The 25054-nt window shown below is 43.5% G+C and overlaps 1 protein-coding gene across 1 annotated transcript in view; it reads right to left on the bottom strand.

The window, feature by feature from the left end:
• The window catches only part of ACTN1 (actinin alpha 1), a 75318-nt gene extending 50867 nt beyond the window's left edge, over positions 1–24451 (bottom strand). Inside the window, exons 1-2 of the mRNA XM_033515230.1 lie at positions 24407–24451; positions 4729–4796 (exon numbers count right to left, since the gene is read on the bottom strand). Of these exons, the coding sequence (XP_033371121.1) occupies positions 4729–4796; positions 24407–24451 (113 nt within the window). The remainder of the gene's footprint in view (positions 1–4728; positions 4797–24406) is intronic.
• Positions 24452–25054: the final 603 nt, after the last annotated feature.

Here is a 25054-nt window from a genome sequence, read left to right as displayed (position 1 = left end):
GAACCCTCATTTCTTGTGTTTATGCTGGAGGATGAATTTTAATCAAGTACTTCAACAGAGCTCTGCTGTTCAGATTTGTCCACAAAGGTTTGGCTCCTGTTAAGAAGGGGATGGAGCTGCTAGCACACAAATCTCAGGCTAGTAGCACAGTTTGATGCTGTCTACACGTGTGCTCTGCAAAGGGAGGTCTTGGGGTGGGCTGAAAGCTATGGGTGCTAGCCCAGGCTTTCTTCTAATGTTGTAGAGGAAATGACAGCAAGACTCTCTTTCCAGTCACCAGAAAAGAAAGCAGGATGTTCAAACAATACTTCATACATGTCTGAAAAAGAAGATCAATTTACCTGGCTGCAAAGTGCTGCACTTCTGCTAGTCATGTGTGTAGCAGTGCACCTGGGTTCTGACCTGCTGCATTCCCTGCTGGGCGAGAATACAAACCCTCTGTGGCTCCTGCTTACTGCAATGCCATACGTTCCTTACACAACTGATGGGACAAATCAGGTTCATTCTTGCAACAACTTTTGCAGCCGAGCCCATGCTGCAAGGAATTTTATTTAAATAAAATTATCTTAAACAAGGACTGATGCAATCATCTAGTAACAGCTAATGGTTTATTATAGTAGGCAGAAAACTGCTGCACACACAGCTTTTTTTAAGCAATAGGATTACTAATAAAGCAACCCAGCTGCCCCATAATGGGATCCTTTCCACCTTGGTAGTCTGGAGGCTGAACATACTGTATCAATTAAGGAGGATGCTAGCCCACGGCCACCACAAATATCTCTCTCTTGCTACTTGAACAGACAGACTAGGCCATCATTAACTTACTAACTGGAAGGATTTGGCTGGGGAGGCCCTGAAAAATAAAGCTCAACAATCCAGTTCCAGTTTTCCCTCATTCAGCAGTAACTCATTTACCAGCATTACCTCTCAGGGTCTTATGTGATTTTCCCTTTCCTAATGCTACTGCTCTGAATCCTCCTTCCACATATTAAAAGCACTTGGAAGAAATGCTGGGGTCTCGTGGGTGGCTGCTTAACACCCTCCCCACACTCAACACAGGCTCAATTGACAGGCTTGGTTGCAGCTTCTTATTCTGCACTATTCTGTGATACAAGCTGACAAGGAGGTGCTCATTTAATTGGTCAGAAATTACAAAGTAATCCTAGATTCTGTCAACACCCTGGCACAAGAAAGGCTATGGCTGGACACAACTGATCACATCAACAACCCTAGTGAAGAAAGCTGGGCATTTAAAAGGCTGTTCATGAGATACAACTAGCCCACTGAGTATTTTCTCTGTCCATGTGCTGCAAGTGACAGCTTTATACACATATATATATTATTGGTTTTTAACAGTGATGGAGGAAGTGCAGACCTACTATAGCCCTACTTCTGAATACTACATCTCTTGGATTACTTCTTGGTGTGCTTGGATATCTGCTAGAATGCCCAAAAATACTCAAAAATGGTTGTCCTCTCCCCTCAGGGGACCTCTAGGTACTGCAGAACCTCCAAACAAACCTCATCACAAGTACAGGGAGCCACCCCAAGTGCCTTTTATTTGAACCTGAATTAAGAGAAAAGTTACCATTTGTCATACTCCCCAGTCTCATCTTCTAACCTGAAATACCTCCACTGCATGTTGCTTTGCATTTGAAGCCACATTACAGTTTTGAAAAGAAGAAAGACATTCAATAAACCCTTTTGGTATTTATGTTCCAAGTCCAGTCTCCAGGACAGGGGTAGTTCAAAGAGTTTTGTTTGTGTAGACAAGTTACATTATCAGCAGCTGACCTCTAAAGAATTACAGGTATGACACTCAATGAGATGAAGGCTGCACAATGAAGAGCTTTGGTTTCTAATAGAGTAGGCCTTTTAGAAAGGCTGAAAGAAAATTTATTGGTTATTCGGAAGGAATCATTAAAGACACTTGCAGCACAATTTCACCACCTCCACAACAGTTCAGTACCACTAGCATCAGTGCTAATGTCCTGTTCTGGCTTAACTGCAGTTGCTGAGTTCCAAGCTTAAACACAAAGTATAGCCCACACTACTTCCTCAAGTGCTATGCCCTGAAAACAGGAGGTATCATTACACTGTACTGTGCAGTACCAGCACTCGCTCAAAGAACCATCTGGTGGCTGCATAAGGACTCTCTGAAGTTGAAAAGACAAATTATAAGTCTACTTGCATTTACCAACCCCAGGGCACAGCCCCTGCAATTTGGAAACACAGAACACAGTCACGACTTTTTAGCCACTTTCCAAAGCACTCTGCAGCTCAGGATGAGAACAACACTACAGCATCAAGAGCTCCTAAGGGTAACAGCCTAAGCCAGCTTGAATCCCCCTGGCAGTGTAAAGTTCTCCACTCAAGTCTCCCTTTGTCCAGAAGATCTAGGATCTGCTGCACAGAGAAAATAAACTCTTCTGACAGCCAATTCATCCTTTTGGACACAGGCAATGAATCAGGAGCACATCACTTGCAAAAAGCGCTGAGTAAATTCAGTGCCTGAGTTTTCATTTTTGCTCACTGGAATACACTTCTCAGTATCTTGCTCAGTTCTTAATTCTCATATCCTGGAAGACAGGAGCAAAAAATAAAAAACCCAGAGTCTGTTCCACACTGCTTTCCCACTGGTGTGGCATTAACTGCCTTGGAGTCAGAAATGCCCTTTTATTAGCTAACAACAGGCTAAAGGTGAGGGCAGAAATCTCAATCCAGCACACTTCCTGTCCAACAGAGTAAATATTTGTTCTCATCTACATTTGTGCCTCTGAAGCCTTTATCTCCACTTCTGCTACAGAACTGCACCATTTCACGAAGAATCTTTTTCTGGTATGTGAAAGCTACTGACCATTGAATCAATGAGCTGGCTGGTATTTCAGACCAGTAAAGTCGCTATATCCTAGAGTTACCAGAGAGCACTAATATCTAGGGAAAAACAGGAAGCCTTCAAACATGCAAAAAACATGAAAAAACCCCCAAAATTATACAAGGCTATCAACTAGCAAGAAGTAAGGTCCTTTAGAGTTTATCATGAAGTTCAGACTAGCAAGACTCTTCATTATACTCCTCTCTCCGATGAAATCAGCTCATAAATGTCAACTTGCTTCCAGCTCTCTCATAACAAAAATTAAACAGAGCTTGTCTCTGCATTTTATATGCTGAATTTCCCACATGCTTTATAGCATTTCAAGATATACTGGAAGAAATCACTTTACCACACTATGATGCAACTATTTATAGACTAAAAAGTGGCAACAAACCACCGAAAGCCAGACTATTCGATTCATGGAAGCTGAACTCCAACTGCTCCGCACAGGATAGGGCCAAGACACCAGGATGAAAGCCTGCACAAGCAGCCTTATATTCCTGATGGCAGGCCTGCACTTTATACATCACCATCCAGGCTTATTCAGACCCAGTACTGATTTCATCATGAAGGTGAGGTGCCACCCTCCTGGTCCAAGAACAGGCTGGGGGGAAGACAGAGAACACCTGGCACTGTAACACAAAGCAGGATATGCAGCTCTGCTCTAGTTCTGGCCTATCTGAGAGCATGGGCCAAAGGTACAAGACTTCTTTTAACATGAAGCAGGTCAGGGAAGCACCTTCCCTCTGGTGGATTCACAACTAACACAACTGCTCCAATGAAGATTTGTCTTGCTTCTGCCATGAAGGTGTAGGTGTGGGACCTCTCAGTTTATATTAAGCCTCAGAGCCAGCAGTGCAGGAGCTGATCTGGCTGAAAGCCCTTCTACAGTGTAGTTTCAGAGACATCTGGGGCTGTCCAGAGTTTCCTGGGAGGATTCACAGGTGGTGCTTTTTCTGTGGCTCTTCTTTGGCTGTTTACTTTGCTGATGATGGGAAAGGGAAGAAGAGGAAGTTACAGCTTCATTTACCCATGTTTTTTAAATCTAGAGCTATGTAAACAGGTTGACTAATTGAAACAGCTGAATGTATTGCCCACTGCTCTGTAAGGATGCTGCAAAACTAACGCAAAGCATTGGCAGAAGTTTAGGGACTCTGCAGTCCTGGAACATAAAAAAACCTTGAAATAATCTGGTTTTCTAAGGGGTGATGGCAAATGTTTTGGATAAAATAAACGATAGCTGTATTTCAAGCAAGAAAGGGCCTCCAAAACTGTTTGGCATGAAGCTTTGGGGCTCCCTGTCAAAGAGCAAGTAATCAGAAAGGATAGGCTACACGGCACAGATATACTATGCTTTTGGGCTTCGCTTCCATCACCACTAACACCAACTCTTGAATAAAACATTCAGGAAAAAACTAAGATTTTTGGATACATTTATCTCCTTGGTCATCACTGTCCCAGACACACTGTGCTGTCAACATTCAGAGCTCTCACAGTCATTTGCAACTGTGAAATGCATAATTCCCAGCTCCAGAGGAGTCATTCCCAGCTCTGGAAGAGTCGCCTTTTCAACAAGGTCTGCAGTTGTTAAGGTCATTCACTTGAAATAGGATTTTCCAAAATTAAGAAAATTGCTCCTAGGACAAGATGACTGTGAGTCACATGTGCTACCAAAGAAGTAAGAGCCCTGAAGATGCATGGGGATCTTACTGTGCTAGGAGCTACCATACATACGTAAGGTGAAAAGCCGCTCTGTGCTCCAAAGCACTTCAATGTCAGACTCGAGATGAGGGTGGAAGTAGGTAGTGTTAGTCAGGGTGCTTGGCAGTGGTCTCAGCATACCCACAGCCTACCTCTTGTCATTTTCTAGATCAAGATCATAGTAAACTAGAGTGACTTGATCCACAAAGACTGATCCTATCTGAAAAAAGAACAAACAGTTCACAACCCCTACAAGCTACACCAATGTGTTTGAACTGCAGCCTCCTATGCAAGACCACAGGCCTGAATCCCCTCCACTCCCCAATGTCTGAAGCCATCACCTTGTTCTCAATAGCTACATCCTGCTGCCACAGTGCATTCTGCTCTAGTTTGAGCCATGCTGTTGGTGCTGCCAGCCTAATGTCAGGGAGACAAAATAACTGCCAGTCTATAGCAGATCACACCTAAGCAAGTGAGGCAGCACAAACAAGAGCAAGAAAGCAATTGAAAATGCAATGAGCAGACAGCTGGCATCAGGGGCTGATACAAGTGCAGGCTGACATCTCACAGCAGAAAGAATGGGAGAGATTGAAATAGGGCCTTAAAACAATGATAGGTACCTCATATTTAATAAGGTGAAGAAAGGGATGATACCGAAGAGATATGAACTGAAAGGCATGTTTAAAAGTGATGGATGACAAAAATTACTGCTGTAGCTGCTAGGGTGAGTGTGATTAGATTGCTTCATGAAGGTCAGAAAAAAAAAAAAAAAAAAAACAAAAATTACTGCTGTAGCTGCTAGGGTGAGTGTGATTAGATTGCTTCATGAAGGTCAGAAAAAAAAAAAAAAAAGAATTGCCATTACTCAGACATAAGATAACTGAAAGTCTGTGTGAGAGCTGCATGGAGATTCATCAGCCATTCTGGAATAAATAAAATGTCAGGTCAGAGCAGGGAATGTCACATTTATTGCTGGATAAAAGGATTTAACTGATCTGGGGGAAGGCAAGATACTGAATGTTTACATAAAGGCACTGTAAAAAAGTCTCAGTGCTAACCCATGTGAGCAGTAAATGTCTTCTAAAAGGCAAAACACAGAACCGAGCCTTGGGAACCCTGAAAAGGGACCACCTCAGCACCCCTTCTTCCTCCCATCTCCACCCCCACAACACAAAACACAGAGACTGAAAAGGTGGAACTGCTCCTCCATATAACCCCCCAAGCAGATGCTGCTCCTTTCATTCACACAAACAGAGCAGCAGGACTTGTCACCTTTTACTGTTGATACCTCTGTAAAGCCAGCAGAGACAATTGGGATGGGAGTGAGACCTACACCTTCTCACACATGAAGAGAAGGCAAATATTTAGTGTGGCACAAGCTTTCCAGTGTGTCCACTTCGTGTCTAATTGAACCTGCAAGCCTTCCACAGTGAACAGACAAGCAGTGTCAGGAGGATCAGATCCTCAGTGAATTACTGGGAGTTGACCACAGGAATTTCACCTCCCAGGCTTTAACTCTTAGGGGGGCCTCACATATTTGCACAGTTGCAGGTTCAACAGTTTTTTCACTTATAGTTTAAATGAAACCACTAATAACAACAAAAATTACATAGATCAGTGTCTCTGTATCCTGTGGTTGTGGGGACAAGTATTTATTAAGGTAATGGCCATATTTAAAATTGAATTGCATCATGACTTCTAATTGGATACTGAAAGTACAAAAGGTACTACGGGTGGTGAGACTATGAAGATGGTCTTTTCTGGAATCTTAAGACATTCTGTGCTTAGGCATGGATATGTCATCTAAGAGTAGAATACAACAGAATTTAAACTCTCTACAAAAGCACTGAATTGCAAGTTATTTCTCAGTGAACACCACAGCCTGAGGAGGGGTCTAATTAGAGAGCATCTTCATGAGCCTTAAGGCATCTGCATGCCACTGCAAGCTTCTAGCACTGACTTACTACCACATGCACTGCAAGTGATGGAATCTCCTATATTCATGCAGTAAATATAGTCCTGACTGGTACTGAGGTGTACTTTGAGTGATCTGTGCCAAGTCTGTGGGTACACCTGGACAGCAGAGTGAAAAACAGTGTAGAGCATCTAAGCCAAGGTACCAGAAACACTGGTGGCAGTAGAGCACAGCTTTGCAATGGCTATCTGACACAGGAGCTCTAACAGGCATCTAGGGCACAGTCCCCTGCAGAGATTAGGACCCAGCAAACATGGGAACTGAGGCTCAGTAGTACAAGGGAACAAAGAAGGGGAGATGATGTCTTCCCAGCATGTTGTGTTCAGACCAGGATGCAGATCTTAACATAAAGTAAGAAAAAAAGGACAGCTGAAGATTAAAAATTATGATAGGGCATAATTACAGCAGAAGTTTTGTTCCACACTGCTGTGGTTCAATGTTTCAGACATCCCAGGAGACCAGCAATTGCATTAAGAGAGATGGAAGCAATGTTGGTTCACCCAACATGACATCTGGCTGAGGACTCCCATGTGTCCTTCGATTTGCTGTCTTTGCTCCAAACTCATGCTCCTTGGCCTTGCCCACAGCCACCAAAAATTCAGGCTGGGAATCTAAGGACAATATACTTAACTTTAAGGGGATGCAATCTTTAAAGACTTTCTTGATCTCATGAGCAAAACCTCATATTTTTATCTATTTTTATCTTAATTATATTGTCTTGAGATTGTTTATGTAGTTTCTCAAAGAAAGAAACACTATCTACATGAAGTCAGATGTGGAACTGATACCAAGGATTAAAAGCAAAAGAGAAACATTCCAGTTTGCTGGGTATTTTTGTTTTCCCCTTTCTTTGATCTTTTATTCAACCTCAACCATTAGCAAAAGCAGTCCCAGTTGTTAGTAGCACAGTAGCTCTGAGCTAATATCTATTGGTATTGTTTGCTATTTTAAAAGGTTGTGATATGGGTTTATAGTCTAATATTCCAAAACCTTTATGAAAAGGGAAAGACACATGCACCAGGGATCTGCAATACTTTGGGAGGGTGTTGAGCTTGTTAGAATAGCTGCCAGAGGTAAAGCCTGGGAAAGGCAGCAAACTTTGGACTTAACCCAAAGGCTACCAAGGAGAACGTTTCCACTGACTGCTGGGAGTTGGGTTCAGGCCCTGCACTGTAGGGGAGAGTGGCAGAATGACAGAAGAAGTCTGATGACTCTAACCACGTCCAAAGGAGCCGTAAGGAGCTGCTGCGTTATTTAAAAGCAGTCACGCAGAACACACTTTACCAGATACTATTGGTAAAAAATTGATCTCTTTTTAAACCTAGCAGCAAGATTTTCACAATCCTGATGACAGGAAAGCCCAAGGGAACATAGCAGGAAACACACTGCAGAAGGAACTGGGAGGAAAACACTGCTAACCAGCCAGTTCAGCCCATCAGGAAATGTTTACTCTTTTTTATTTTTCCATGTCAGAATGCTGGAGGCTTCAAACTATGTTCTCTGAGAGACAGAGAACAAAGGGACATAGGGGACACAAGTCCCAGCATCGATGCCCTGGGCAAACAAACAGACATTGCCATTGACTGGTGAGGACTTGGGGACCAGCCCAGGACTGCCTTCTGTTAAAGTCATGCTCTGCTCTTCAGTCACCCTCTGAAAAGATGTGACAAGCCCAAATGTAACCTATGTTACTAACACCACTCTGCCATGTCTGGCTTGGGAAACTGGCACACAGGGCAGTCAGGAAAGCACATGAAATATTTGAATGCAGGAGCTGAATCTGTAGCAACTCCAGTTTCTGAGGACAGACAGTGATTTAAGCACTAGCCACAGACACATCCAAATTCTCATTTTCTCATTTCTAGAAGATGAGGTCGAAGAGCTCACCACAAGATAGGATATATGATGTAAACTGGATGCCAAGTGCCAGAACTATGCTGGGTTTTTTTTCCTACTGTGCTCCACACATATCCAAGGCCTTTCCATTTATAGGAAAGGCCATTGGTATAAGAGGTGCATTTTTCATTAGACCAGAGGAGGCATCATTCTGGGTATGAAAATGTTAGCTCAGTTAAGTAATATGAGAAAAATCTCAAATATTGTCCCTCACTAAGAGGAGCCTTCAGATGGACAGAAGACTAAGAAAATTTATTTATTTATTTTCATCAAGGAAAATTAATATACCTCTGAGTTTATGGTGTATTAGCAATTTCTAATAAAATGCACTAGATACTATTTTTTTTTCTTTCTTCCTTCCCTTAAACCAGCTTTAAGCTGGAAAAAAGAGGATTGGAATAACTCTTATTTGCCATGAAAAATGTCCCAAGTTACTGTGCATTAATGGAAACATCTTAGAAAAGAGCAAAGATAGAAGAGTAAAATCCCAGCAGAACTAAAGTTAAAAGTAATTTTTTACAGGCAACTTTAACATTATTTGTTAGTATTTTTCCTTCCTTTCCCAACCTTAACCATACTCCCATATATTTTCTTCTTAAATTGTGAGTGCTCTCAATTGATGGTTGCAAATTCCCCATTTTCAGAAGAGTGAGTTTCAGGATAGCTCTGGCAATTTGGGCTTTGTTCTGCTCTACAGAAAAGGGTCTGTTTACAGCAAGGGTGCATATAATGAAAATATTTTGTGCTGCCAGCCTTGCCATCAATCATGCAGTTCCTCAGTGTAGTGAAGCAGGCTGTCTCTAGGAGGACAGTCACTGGGAAGTGAACACGGCAGCTCACAAGATGGTGGCTTGCTGAAAGAGGAGGGCAGAGAGGTGACAGTAAGGTTTAAATTTCAATTCACCTGTAGGGAGAAGGATGGTGAATAGCTGAGGTGACCAATTTGGATAGGGTCAGGCAAAGATTAATTATTATTATTTGCCTCTGCTACTGCTTAAAGAGAAGAGGTGATGAAAATTGCACAACAGTAACTGACACTGACTCATTCTGGAACAGGAGGAGGAAAAAGGGGAGATGGGCTCCAGTTTAGTGCTTTCTTGCATGAAAGAAATTGCAAAAAAAAACACAACTGAGTGAAGAGTGTTGTGTTACAAGCGTTAATCTCAATCTGGCAGTGGTGGCAACAGGCTTTGGTCCAGCAGCAGCTGGAGAGAATGACCATTTGAAAAATCTTTACTATACATGAACATAAATATAGAATTTTCCATTTCTCTTCCTTCTGCCTGGAAGCATATGGCATCTATTCCCTAAAGTTTCAAATAGCAGACACTGAAATGATCACTAGCTCTGTGGGCAAGGAATTATTTTTCCATCTAAAAGAATTTGTATTTTGGCCTTGAACATAATGAAATCCTGCAATACGAGATATGTTATCAGGTGATATGTAAATCAAATTAATTTTTAACCTCCTTGTCTGACAAACAGAGCACAGGAGCCCCCTATGAGTCCAGCTGTACATTTACAGCATTCATGACCACAGTTGCATTCAGTCCTTAGGGAGATACACTACAGGATGTACCAGCTACTGGTGGAGGTGAGCACTAGCACAGGTTGCATCCACACGTCTCTGTAAAGAACTTGCTATGCAAAGCTGGGCTATGTTCCGATGAGCAGCTCACGCCACTACTGCTACCATTTCAGGTTTCCTTTTGGCACTGGGCTCTGCTGAAACTCCTCAGAGACCACAAACCACACTTTAATAAACAAAACACATACACACAAAATAGAAATTCCACCACAACTAAAACAGCCATCCTTCTGCTCCCTCCATCTCCCAAAGTGAGCTTCAAACTTGCATTTAGAAAAATCCAAAGTGACCAGCTCTGTTCAAAGCATTACAACAGCTGGAACACAGACACATCAGCAGTTTTAGTCTTTGTACATAGCCGCTGGTAATATGTCTGCATAAACTCATTATAAGGGCTTTTATATTTGCTTCCATTTCTAGGCTGAGCAAAATGGGAAGATGCCACAGTAAGAAGCAATATTAGAGAACCCTAAAAGCTGGAGTGCTGTGCTCAGACACCTCAGCCCCAACAGGGCACCCCTCTGCTCTGCTCAACAGCTGAGATGGGATCAAAGAGGCCAAAGGGAGGACACGGAGATGGCTGCAAGGCATACCCTCACACCACAGTTCCCCAGAAACAAACAGTTTGAGCACCCCCCTCATTATGCACTGGAGAGCTTCACTGTAAACACACCCTTCCACTGAGGCAGAGAGCAGTAATATAAACCAGATGCTGCAGGGAATTTTTTCCCTCTTCGTCTGCACTAAATTTAAATACTGAGCTCTTCTTTTGCCAATTTATTCTTAAAGGGCCTGTATGCTACTCTTAATCTCTATCCCATTTGCTTGAACTTAACAGAGCACTCAGTAACCCTCCACTTCAACCGCCCTGAGAAACACACGTTCTTCACAAAGTCTTGAAGGCTGAGAACTGGCTTTCCAACTACTGGGCCAGGAGCCATCACAGCTTCTCTACCCTTTCACCTGAGAACAAATGGAATCTTGCAGATGAAATCACACCCCTAGAAAAGCTCCCTCCTCCTTGAGATAAATTGTACTTCAGGTCTTTATCTTCTGAGGAGTGATGTGCCACAATTAACACAGGACTTAATTCCCACTTAGCCAAAGTGTTTTGTACTTGATTTCAAAAGCAGTGCCAGACCCAACCAACACAAAGAAAGCCCCACCAAGAAGCTAGTTTAACTACAGTACCAAGGGCAATCTATCAGCCTCTTTGCCAGGGGACCAAAATGATAGTTATCCAACCACAGGCCTCCCAAGCAAAGGAATGGAAATCCATTGCTTCAGAACATACTGTCTCATGGCAAAAGGCAGGAGAGGACAACACCTAAAGAGCAGTGCCCCTCCAGACAATGGGCTCCATCTGCACTGCCATCATGGCACTCCAATGTACCGGCTACTGCAGCACGGCTTCAGTGACTGAACCTGCCACAGGCATGAAGCCAACGCCACCTTCCTAAGTGATCACGGCTATTCAGTAAGATGGAATCAAGCTGAAGCATCATGGAAGCTGTGGCCCTGGCTCCTCTTCCCTTTGCTGGGATATCAAAACCCACAGCTGCTTTGGTTATCAGTAGGGCTTTTTTTTCCAGGAAACTGCCTTAGCCAGTGACCACCTCCAAACAAAAAAGCTGTCCTTGGCAACTCAAAAAAATCACTAGTAACAAAACAAACAATGTGTGCCATTCTTGAAAGATGCAAAATAACGCTAGTGCACGTTTTCCTACATACTGTTGTACTCAATTCCCGACTGGTTTCAGCTCTCCTTGAAAAGCTATGCCTATCCTCAAAGTCAAATATTAACCTATTTATTCTTTGATAACGAGCAAAGAAGCAGCAGTGCTTCTGAATTCTGGCTCCCTATACTGCCCTGGTGTGCTGATGTCTAGGTAAGGAACAAACCTATCTGGCTCTTCACATCCTGCCACACCTCTAGAAACAAGATGCAGTTTGCACCTTTCCTCTTTGTTAACCAACTTTTGACTTATTTTCCCCATTGACATAATTAACTTATTTTCCCCATTGACATAATTAACTTTTCAGAGGGAAACAGCTCTTCTGGAATATAAACTAGCCAGAGGATGGAAAATAAAAGCATGAAATGGCCAGTCTTCACTGGGGAGAAGACTAAGTAAGAGGTTTCACAAAATCTCATACAAGCACAAATATCACCTGATGTAATTACCAGTGATGGAGAAAAAGATGATGATCAGTAAGGTGTAAACATATTTTGGTTTATAAAGCCTAGCTGTGAGGAATTAGATTTAATCGAAGACAGCTGAGTAACAATGACAACAAAAGTCATGGGTGATAATTCTCCATGGATTCAGCTGTATTGGAACTCCACAAACATCTTACTGGATCCTAAATTAACTCAAAATAAACTGGAACAAAACAGGGAAAAGGCACAAACTCATCCCCTTAACAAACAGGAATACCCAACACATGAGATTGCCAGTACAGGTGAGGAAATAACAGTATGAATAAGAATTATGGACATCACAGTAAAAGCACTCTGCTCATGCTGAGCCTGCATGCAGAGTGCGCTGAGATCCTGAACCTGCCCAATGAGACAGCAGGAACAAAACATTAATGTAAGCAACCTCCTTAAATCATCTGATGTTCAATGTACTTCTGTTTTACAGCTCAGTAGGAAAGAGTGGGATGGAATTATGCAGCAATTGTTCCATATATTTACAGCAGATTTTATGTAGAGTTTGACTTAAGTGAAGGTCAGATCAATATTCTGTGGCTTACAGTTAAGTTTGCTTAGCCCTTTTAAGGCGATACAAAGGAAATCTCTCCTTTCCTGCCCCTCCCTTGCCACTCTTAGAAAAGACATTGTCAAGGTACAGAAATAATAGTGGAAACCTAGACTTTCTGTGGACATTATGGTTGCATATTAACTACCAGTTACAATAACAGCTCTGCGGGCAGCATGGGGAGGTGCCCTTCTCTTATACACAGAAGTGAAACCATTCAAAGGATGAGGTACTTTTTTACCTTGCGTATTGCAAGTTCTGAAACAGTCTTACAAAGATACAAATTTTGGGTGGATATCAGAACTGGGCGACTTCAAAATGTAGCGCTTCAGCATCCCCCACAAAAGAGGGCATCAAAACCAGTGTGAACCATCACAATACATAATTTGCCTAGACTGAGTATGCATTCAGTCATATCTCTAACTCATACCCTTCCTAAGATTTTCTTTTCCTTCTAGTAAACTCTGATCTCATCTGAAATGTATGCTCTTCTAGCTGCAAGGTCCCCAGCTGGCATATGATGCCTTTGAAACTCTCAGATGTGGCTCCTGACCACAGGAAGCCATTTGCAGTCTGGCTTGTCAGGAAGAACAAAGTACAAGGATGCCCACTGCTTTATACTTGCAAATGAGTAGCTGGAACCACTACTTTTACCTAGGACAACAGGCACACCTTGTTTTCTGTGATGCACAGAGTCATAGAATAGTTTGGGTTGGAATGCACCTTTAATTTAATCCACCCTCCCTGCAATGAGTAGGGACATCCTCAACTACATCAGGTTGCTCAGAGCCCCATCCAATCTCATTTTAAATGTTTCCAGGTGAATGTTTCCATCCAACACCTCTCTGATCAACCTGTTCCAGTTTTTTATCACCTTCATTGTAAAAACCTCTCTTGTATCTAATTTAAACCAACCCTCTTGTCTGCACTGCTAAAGCCCTGGAAGCTATGCAGGGTGCCTGCTTACACACTCCCACCATTCACCTGTTAGACACCATTTCCTTTCCACCAGCTGCACGGCTTTTGGAAAAGCAGGTGTATCCAAGTAGCACTTCTTTTTCTTAGAACAGTCTTTTTTATTAATTGCAAGGAAAAGAGTCAGCAACAACAGCACAGGCTTCTTCAGTGTCTGCTAGCAGCACCTGCCTCCTCCAGTAGCTTTGGAGAATCCTCATGGCCTGTTTCACACTATGCATGGTGATAAAGGAGACACAGGAGGGATCAACTACAGCACTACTGTAACAGAGCAACACACCCCCCTTACTAAAATGACTGAAACCCCCCAGGTACTACAGGAAATGAGGTTGGAGATGCTCCCACCTTCTAAGGTGAAGGATAAACATGAGGTCTCTGCTCAGGGACAGGCAAATTATTCACACAAGACATTTCATTTGAGAATAGGATGAGGCAGCAGGGATTCTGCCTTTATTGGTAAGCTTGCAACAAAGAGTATTCCTGATAAGAGGACACAAAATGACATGGGGCAGACAGAATGACATAACTGCAAGTCCAAAGCACAGCAAGTGGCACATCAGTGCTCATACCAGATCTGCTGATACCCATCACAGTGATGGGTCCGCCCTCCACATCATTTCTGGTATCCTTCCATGAGAAGGGACAGGACTTGCAGAAATATCCTGGCCTTAAGTAGGAAGCAAATTTCAGAAAAAGATAACACCTTGCTGAGAACAGTTTCCTGCATGGGCTGGTTGAAACATGGAAGCTCTCGTATTGGACAGCTCCTGCTTGAGCTGCACTGCTACCCAAGAAAAACAGCAATTCCCCCTGACACATGATACACATTTTGAGACAGGCAAGGAAGAAAAAGCAGGTACTGAGGAGAGCAGACCCTGGTTCCAACTGAGCCCTAGCCTGTAAGGGCAATGGAAGCACTGTAAAAGTTCACTGCAACAGCAGGATACTGGGAAAAACAACACCTCTACTTCAAGACTGGGCAAGCAGTTTGGGCAGACTACTACTAAGCTGTACCTTGACTCTTTACATAACTTTTTAAATTTATTTTTTTTTTTTTGCACAGAATTTAATAATCAAGTAAAAACTAGTCTGTAGGACACATGCCAAGCACCCTCTCACATACAACCCAGTAGAAGGGCTCCGCCTCTGAGGCGCATCACATGTGCCAGTTCAAGGCAGGTTTTTTTTTTGCCTTTAATCATTGCTCCCATGAATAAGTAACACCTAATGAAAGTGCTCTTACCGTGACAGTATTTGTATTCTGATACCCAACTGCTACTCATATGCCTCTCCTAAGACAGCCTCTTGTTAAGATTACAGCAGTAAGGGCAGGAGGCATGTGAACACAGACACTGCTTAACATAAATGCTTAAAGCAGTTGTTTAGCTTAGTACCGATTTCTTATTTCAGACTTTATGCCCAAGAACTGCTGGATTAGCCCCCTTCAAGGAGGCTAATCTACACTTTAAACACAGTGTTCTCTATAATATGTGCATACCTATACATGACAAAATTAAAGCCTACTTCACTGTACATTCACCCTCTGGCTCCAGTACTACTGAACAAGGACTTCTGCAGGGACCATATGGGGTCATTCATCATTTTGCCCTGTCTTTAAGAGTGGTTTAAATTCATTTAGACTCATACTTACATCACCATTAACCTTGGTATAACCCCACAGAAGGGAAATCTCAAATACAGTATTGGTCATGATCCTCTCAGGCACATCATGTATTTTAGGGGAAAAGGTATGGTTTCATGATGGAGAATAACTAAGCCAACCAGCTTTCTTCAGTTACCATGGCTGGATGGTGACTTAAATTCTTCACTGCTGCCCAAGGATTGGTAGCAGAAGTTACCACCACGTCAAGCTCTCCAACCCTGATGCCTTTTATTGGTAAACTGCCTGCAAATATCTGTTACACACAGAAAGGCAGGCTAGCAAAAGCACTGGCAGACCTACGGGATTAGACTGAACTTGCTTTGATGCCTGTTCATAAACGCTCATATTCTTACATGTTTGTGTAAGAAAATGCCAAATCACTTAGTCACAGATTACAAATTAAAGTACAGCTCATCTCTCACAAAGAGTGCCTTCCATACTCACCATTCCTAATTTTGGTGTTGCCTGACAATTTTCCTTTGCAACAGTTGCTAAGCAAAACATTTTCAGTTCAGCTTAGTATCACAACTGACACTTGATGAGTGTCCTAATGGTTACACATAAAAAAAATGCATGGCTGTTCAGTCTGGTTCAAACCACTGACAAGAAATAGATCACTTCAATGGAGGGCATGCAGTTCATGTGCAGTCCTGTTTGCTGCCATTACGTTTACTGTTTTCTCAAATAAAGAATCTTCTGAGCAAGGCAAGGTACATGCAGATTACAGACAGCAGTGTTAAGTTACCCTGCAGAAGTCAAATTACATTGGTACAAACAGTCAAGGAATATTTATTGTCACTCGTTTCAGAAGACCTAAAAACCTTACTCCAGAAATGTCTGTACCAGGTCTGTCAAGATCTACTGAATACAGGTATCTTGCTAGCACTCTAAGACATCTACCACAAGTCTTCTAAATTAGAGGAATTTGACAGTATTTCTGCACGTTCAAGTAGCTTTTCTCTTTCTTTTACAATGGTGCAGTTCAGTGTACTATTAATACAAAATAAAAAAGATAATTCAAGATAGAATCAATGTGCTATATGTGGCTAAGAAACTGTACCATACATAAGCAGCCACAGCCAGCACTCAACAGAATAGAAAGCAGGTTTTTCCTCTTGAAGGACAAAGGAATAAAAAGTCACTGAGACTGACAAAAGAAAATGAGGGTCCTTCTGATACTGCTAGCAGACATACAGACAGGTTTATTTCAAGCTCATGCTTAGATCAGAAAACCTCTCCTAACTCTCTTCAGCCCCAGAGTTTCCTAAGCAGGTAGACTCCAATAACAAACAGGATGGTCAAAAGAAATTCTTTTTTCATTAGCATTGGATTCATCACAGGGAAGGGGGAAAAGCGCACACCATCCTTCCTCTCCCACATTTAATTTGTGTAAACTTCATCCACACGTGATGATGTGACTTTTCAGCCAAGACAGAAAGAAGGAGGATGGGAAAAGACCTTTAGAAGCATGGGGAAAAACAGACTTTCACAAGCTGTCTTCAGAAATGGCTGCAATGCAGGTTGCTGCCACGTGTTGAAGCTCTAAAGACAAAGCAGGTCTTTACAAATGAACTGCTACTACACCAGGGAAGGGAAAAGCCATGTGTTGCGTTATGTGTATGGGTAGAGATGAATTTCTTAGGAGAGACAAAGAGACAGAGAACTGCCTTGTGTAGAAGGAGTAGTAGAAAGGTAAATCACAACTTGCCTTGGGCCCCATGGAAGTTTGCTACAGGAATGCCCATGCTGATAGCAAGAATAGGGTATAGACTGTGATGTGAAATTATACCTTTCCTCTTATCCAAAACCACACCTCAAAAACTAACATGAATTTTATACTTAGTTCTCCACCACCACAGCTTGTACTCAGCACTGAATAATATCCATCCAAACCCTTATGCCAAGGGGCACAGTCTCATTTCCCAGACTGTCAATGTCGAGCTGGTGCTCAGACTAGGGTAAGGAAAGAACATCCTCTGGTAGAGATCAAGTTATTATGGTGTAAGTCAATTCCTGGCAAATTCCCCTGGCTTCAAGCTTACACTAAGATGAATGTAGTTCAGTCCAATTTTTGGCTCTCCCCATAGCTCCCTTTGAAGGCTGCAGGGAGAATCATGTCTCTGCAAGAGAAATGATGGCAGACTGCATAGCTTCAGAGGAATACAAACATGATATACATTGTTTCAGGGTCTTTGGTTAAGTGTTAATCATCTGGATTTGGATGCCAGTCCCGATTATGAGAAATATGTAGTAAACAGAATCGTGCCACGTGATATGCAGGCTTAACCCTCTTCCTGCTGGCAGCTGCATGTCAGCACAAAGCTGCAGTGGCAACAGCAAACCAGCCTCTACTAACCCACTGGCCTTTGTCCTCAGCTTGGTACTTGCTGCTGTCTCCTCTGAAGAGCCATATCCACACAACAGAAGGTTGCAGAAGGACGTATGCAATTTCTACCATAATCAGTCCCCTGGACGGCTGATGTTTGGCGATCTCCCCTGCTCTGACCCCAGCATATGGCTAGGCTATACTACATGCAGCTTCACAGGGAAAAGGGTATGGGTAATTAAGATGCTAGTGAGAGGCTCAAGCTGATCCTGTCTGTGGCCCATGAAGAAATAATCCCACTTCCAAAATGCTGAATAAGCAGTGGGTGGGCTTGAAGGGCAAGGGTATAGTTGTTCCAACCCTTTCCTCAGCAAGCAATCAGGCAATTGTTACACACTACAGTAGGTACCAGCCATCGCCCAGGGACACCACAGCTGCTGCACAAGCATCCGGCACAGGGCACCGCTTGCTGCGCTCCTGTTCCAACTACACTCACACAGCTATGGCCACACAACCCTACACCAGCACCCACCACACACTGGGAAAAGAAAGTGACCTGAACCAGCAGGCCAGAAGACAGTAAGAATTTCAGTCCTCTGCTCCCATGGGATTCTCTTCCCTTCCATGGGATCACATATGCTATTATCAAGGCACACAGGACCTAACCTTTGCAAGACTCTTACTTCCTCTTGTGCAGTCAGATGGCCACACAGCATTGTGCTTGTAAGGGAAATATTTTCTTCCTGCAGAAATCAGACAATCCAACTCAGAAAGAATTTTACAGATTAAATTTAACCTGATACATAAATAAGCCTAGCTACACTTATTAGTGGCCCAGGACCTCCTCACATGCTACCTCCTACATCCTATGCAGAATACTGGTACTGCCAGAGGAAGTTAGTCATTTCCACATTAGAAAGCCTCCCATGCCATGAGCAGCCAGCTCATTTCTGCATACAGGTAAGGTATTGTTAAGTGAATTGGAATTTATTTCTTCCCTTTTCAGCTGCCAAAACTGCTACGCCACTTACACTGCTTAGCAGGCTACTCCAGCACTTTTTTCCCCTGATTTCCTGAAGCTTAAGAACCCAACCCTGATAATTTAGAGCCTGTCCCCAGCTTTTTGTGTGGTTTGTCTGTATTTAGGACTGCTGTAGGCTGAGGTCTACCAAGAAAACTCAGAACAGAGCCCTGACATGTTCATGCTACTGACTTTGAACTACATTTGAAGCAACAGTTAGCAGAACAATAGATGTCCCTATGAACAGTGACAGGGCAGTAAAAGCAGATCAGAGCACTATGCATTACATAGGGGATAAAGAGCCAGGCACCCATCAGTGGAGCCACTACAGCAAAGCATCTCCCGGCTGACAGGGAACTCCCACTGCAGCAGCAACCAGCCCTGTGGTGTTAACCCAAAAGGGAAGCACCAGCTCCCAGGCATGAGGGGCCAACCCATAGCACAACAATAGCACAACCCTGTTCCCCAAGCTCCCTACAGCAGCCTGACCCCTCTTGAAATCAGACTACTGGTACCTGTTCATGGAAGAAGTCTGGTATTCTGTAGAGCAGCATGGCATAATCTTCAGGTTTTGAGCTTTCAAACTTGGAGGGCTGAAGACTGCACTTGCTGAGCAGCTTTGTTGCCTCAAAGCTTCAGCAACTGGGTTCACGAGAGTTGTACTGAGCTCTGGCAATCTGTGCAGGGCCTAACACGAGGCAGTTAATGTTCCTGCACAGGCAACAGCAGCAGTTTCTCTCCCAGCTCAGCAGCTGCTGTGCAGTTCTTTGAGCCATCAAGTCAAGACTGGGAAAGAGCTGGAGAGAGTCTAAGAAAAAATATTCTCTTGATGCTCCTTCACTGTGGAGAGCTGTCTAGGTTTAACTCTTCTTCCTCTTATTGTTTTGGTAAATTAATTTTAACACCAATTAAGATTTTTCATCTGGCTCACATTTCATGCCCACAAATAGTAAATGTGGGAGTAAATGTAGAGGCTGTGCCTTGCAAAGGAGGGAACAAACAGCTGTTTCTCAGGCAGCTATGGCTAGTTCAGCCCACTTACTCTGTCAAGCAGCAAGCAGTCTCACTGCTTCCAACATGACTTACTTGTGTCGGGCAGATTTCCATTCCCTACCTCAAAACCCCTCCTCAATCTCAGACATCTTGCATTGCTAGAGGCGGGCAGGTTTTAAGCTGCATTCCTACCTATGGAGAGCTGCCTGACACTTCATTCTTTTCACATGCAAACTAGAACTATTACCTGGACCAAGCTGCAAAAATTCAAGGAATTTGGGCAAGGTTTAAATAAAGTGGGAAAGCATTGCTTTGTTTTCCAACATAGCAAAAGGTACTCAGAAGCCTGGAATAAAGTACAAACCTCCAGCTCCTTCAGCTGCCAGGAGCCAGGTCCCCACACACCATTTGCTGCAGCTCCAAAGGGATTGATTTCATGACTAACACTGACCACTTCATTGACAAGTCACCACTTAAAGTGGGCAGTCCCACTCTGAACTTACCCTTCACTTCACCCACCCTGTTACCTCCTTCTCTCTACCTTAGGCTGAGCAGCGATCAACTCTGACCTGGCTGAAAACTCACTTTTCCATAGCACATTCAGGTACTGATCCTGAGTGCATCCAACTGAGAAAAAGTGTCAGACGAGCACTGTCAGACTGGACTAAAGACTGAAACAGCATCTGGAGCAAGTCTTGTCCCAAGTAAATGGATGAAGGGAGAACATTCAGCACTTGAATATGCCAAAGTTAAATAAATTAGGTGCGAAACAAGATTTTGGCGGGTATTTGGAATCATCAGGGTCTGTAAATTTGAATATACTTTATGTCACCCTCTGGCAAATTCTCTAGAATTCTCTTTACAGACAGCAATTACACAATACATTTATTCACCCCTTCTGTAAGGCTGCAGAAGTAGCAAAGTTTACAAGCCAAAAAGCAGATAAGCGCTATTTAAACTACATTAAGAGCTCTGGAGTGCATTATCCTGAATATACATATGTGAAATATTTTGCCCACTAATATCTTCTTGGGAAAGCAAAGCAAACAGCAAAAGGGGGTTAAATTAGATCCCAGTTAGCTTCACAGAAACAAGCATGTCTAGTTAATATTTTTATTCTATTATCTTCTATTAAGATCAGAAGGGTGGTAGTTGTTCTGGGCACTGCAGCTTCATGACAATTAAGTACCCTTAAACCGTGTTAAGAGTTCACGAGAACGTGACCTACCAATCCACCACACAGGAAGGTCAGAGTGGAACAGAAACCCGAGTGAGCTTTGCAGATGCCTCACTGTCCATGACAGCATGAGGACAGTACTCATTCCCAGAGGCATGCTTACCCAAAGGACACCTCTTACTGTACACTTGTGTGCTGTGTACAGCACTGCTGAGGAACTGTGCTCTTCGCCTAGAGAGCTGCTCCTTTGGGTGGGCTGTGCACCCTGAATACACACCTTCAATTCCACAGCCTGACTGTGCCCAGTACAAGCACTCCTCTGCCTCAAGTCTCCCATCTGCTGCCCCAATCAGAAGCAGAGCAATGCTTGCTCAGGGGCCACTGGAGCCCACTTCCAGTGGGGGGGGGTTTCCATATAACCTCTGAAATGACAGTGACACCCCCAAAATAGTCTCTAAATGAAAGAGATAAAGGTAATTATTAAAATCTTACTAACAAAAAGTTTCAAAAGCTCTCTCCAGCAGCATATCATTTTGTTAATGTATCAAACCATGAAAGCCAGCAACTCACCTAAGCAGAACAGCAATCTTCAATCCAAAGCACATGAGATCACTGAACACAATGGCAGAATAAGATGGGAACACATTTCCCTTCCCAGCGCCTGTTAACGAAGGTGAGGCAAGAAAAGAAAGGAAGAAGAGGAGGAGGTAGAATTTGGGATAGGGATATATAGGTAGAAAAAGATATCAAGGAGTAATATAAGACTGTTTTAAACTCAAAGCAAAATTTAACAAAAAATACTATGCTGTGATTTTATTCTCTGGTTACACTCACATCAGAAACACACTACCAAATATTGCTGTACTATCCTGGAAGAGTTGAAAGAGTGTGAAGAAAGGGATATATAACAGCAAATTTGTAGCAACATAATGAAAGCAAACATCTAAAGCTAAACATCACTGAAATACAGAAGAACCCCTTTGAGGTGGCCTACCACCAGACTCGGTCCTGAAGAGACACTTGGGAGCACCTAATCAGGGTGTGCTGACAGTGGCTGTACCAGCACCTAAAACCAACACGAAGTCAAACACATGGTGGTAGTGTAGAAGAACATGGAACTGAAAATAATTTCTTTGAATCAAGTGCATTACCTGCAAGTATCACAAACAGAATGTACTGAAATCAGCATAAGTGGTTTTAAGGTAATGTATAAAAGTAACAAAAATTAAGGTCAATTTAAAATCACTTCTTTTCAGTGCTTGTCATCTTGCATCATCTGGTAACCTTGTTCACACATCAGAGTTCTGTGGTGCAAGCAGGCTTATAAACAGGAGAAACAAGGTCCCTTTCCCCAGTTACCCTGCAGGATACAAGCCCAGCAAGAAAGCGCAGGAATATGCAGGCAGCTGCACAGGCAGAGTGCAAAAAAATAGGCAGACTCTGCTCAGGCCAGCAGGCAGAGATCTTGGCACATCACAGTGCCCACCACACAGATCTCTGGCCACTGGCACTCTAGGACTTCCTCCCCACCTTACTCACCACTCTGACCTGTATGGCAACAAGTACATTTCAACCTTTCACACAGCTCTAGGACAAGTTAAGTATATAGACAGCAGTGATGAAGGCTGACAAGAAGAACAGGGTCCAAAGGGATAAGAACATCTCTTCCCTCCTAAGTTAAATCCAGAGATTGGATTTAGCTTAGGAGCACATGGAAGAAATTCTCATCAGAAGTTCTTTTTCTCCATTTCACATGCCAGTGGCCATGGTGCAGACCTGCCTCTACTGCCCAGCACCACACAGGAATAAAGCTTGGAGACTGTACAACAATTGCTCAGGAGCAAAATAAAAACCCTGCAAGGGGAATGGGTTTTGGGTGAATGCGTTTTGTGTTATTTTGGGGGGAGAGGGGGGTTTGAGGGTGGAGGTAGTAGTTGTGTTTGTTTGATTTGGGTTTTGCTGTTGGTTTTTTTTTTTAAATCCTCCTCCTTAGGCCAAGAAAGACTTTTCATTTTTCTGACCCCACCACAGGCCAAACATTTCCAGTTAATAGCTGCCTCAGCTCTGAGTAGACCATGCCTGCCAGCTGGGCAATGAGGTATTTTACCACTGCACAGCCTTTGCTTGCTGTACTTGCATGTAGTCACCCACCCTCACTCCTCCTCATCCAGCAGGGCCCTCCACTTCAAAAGCTGCCCACACTTGATCCTCACCATGGCCCTCCTCCTTCCCAAGAAGGAAGAGCTCAAGTTACAAGAGGCTTCATCTCAGGAGGTAAACATGAGGAACAAAGGCCAGAGACATGCTGACACTCCCCTCCTGCCAGGGAATAAAGGGAAGAGCCGGTGAAGCCCTCAGGAAAGCTGTCTCATTGCTCCCAAGAGAAGAAGTGGCTGAAGAATACAGCGAGGAATACATCGGCCTGGAAACCCTGCAGGAATGAATTTGAAGGGCCAGAAGCTAAAGCGCCTTGGCCTTGCCTGTCAAGTTAGTGCTTTGGCAGGTGGAGGGAGAGCGTAGGCCATTGGGACAGCAGCGTACCCTGACAGCAGGGAGACATGGAGCCTGCTGCGACAATGATTTAAAATTTGTATAAACCAAACAAACGTTAAAGTACTACAACATCACACCTTCAATGCCACCAATGCCACCATCTTCTGCTGCAGCTTGCAAAAAGGCTCCTTTTTGACAGCAGATCACCACCCTAAGCTAGCACACCACCTCACATCCATGGGGCTCCGAGGCTGTGGAAAGGCCACATGGTGCCCACTGGGGCTTGGCACAAGAGCAGTGTGGCAGCTGTGCCAGGCTTGCCCTGTGTACCCTGCACCCACTTCTGGGCCATCAGCAGTAACTAGCTCTCAGAGAACTGCAGGCAGAAGTTGTTCCAAGCTCTGCAATCAGAGAATATTCTGCTTCAAGTGCTTTAATTACTGTAAGCAGTTCACTAATTACAGTAGTAATGATTGGATTATGGCCAGTTAACAGCTTTAAAGAAACAAGCCATTATAGGAAGGGGAGGGAAATATTCGTTTGGGTTAGGATAGAAACAGATTTCAGCAGTCCACCCTGTAGGAGGCTGTTAGTAGCTGGCTGGGTCAGACTATTTGCAACACGCTGCAACAGCAAGGAGTTGTGTAAAGTCTCACTAAATGGTATGTTGGCACATGGAAATTATCAGTGTTGGAGGAGGTGTGTTTGCAGGAACAGAAGATCTTCTGCTAATGTGTTGATCCCATGTCCTCCAACACCTCTCCATGACTGGACCCAAAAGACATGATGCAGGCAGGTGTGTGCATGCTAAATTACTGACATGGTATCATGCCTCAGATGCTTTGTTTCAGCATGCAAGTCATAAATACAGGCCTTCCAGAAAGTCTTAGAAGAGACCTGCTAGCTTGAACCAAACAGCTAAATGCAACCACTCACACTACCAAAAGCCAAAGGCACTCACCAAAAAGAACAGAAATTTCTTTTCACTAGCACTTGTTGTCGGCATTGGGAGGACCAGAAAACCATACAGGAAATGGGCAGGGAGGTTCCCTCCACACCTGACACCTACACCTCCTCACTCCTTCACAGTCTAACCACAGACCAGTCTGCAGAAAAAGCAACTGGACCAATGGATCTCTGCAAGAAGTCCTGTCCCAATGGAGACTGCAACAAGAAGGACTGCCAGCTCTGGAAGATGAAGTTTTTTGTGGCCATGCCTTTTCTGAGGAAGGCAAGAAGACTCCCAGATATGAGTACGGCAAGATTTACAGATACACAGCCTCCCCACCTTGAAGGGCACCTTCTACAAAAGAGGAAAGCAATATCCTACTTTACAGAAAAAAATCCCCAGTGTGTTGAAACTACAAGGCAACAATCCTCATTCACAGGTGACTACCCTGATGGTAGCCAGCAGTAGGCCACGGTCCTGTGGGTCAGTATCTCTTCCTAACCAAGAAATGCCAATCCCTTGCACCACAGCCGGCCAGTTTACATCTCTACCTGCCCTAGGAAAAGCAAGTCTCTGTACCTCTTGCCAGCCCTTGGTGGTAACACACCAACATTGTACCTCCTTACACAAGCTTTTCAGTTACTCCCCTTGCCCCCACCT

The sequence above is a fragment of the Parus major genome, chromosome 5, assembly GCF_001522545.3.
Source record: "Parus major isolate Abel chromosome 5, Parus_major1.1, whole genome shotgun sequence".
In the NCBI taxonomy this organism is placed as follows: Eukaryota; Metazoa; Chordata; class Aves; order Passeriformes; family Paridae; genus Parus; species Parus major.
The sequence above is the reverse complement of the archived record's forward strand: the minus strand, read 5'-3'. Positions and strand labels throughout refer to the sequence as shown.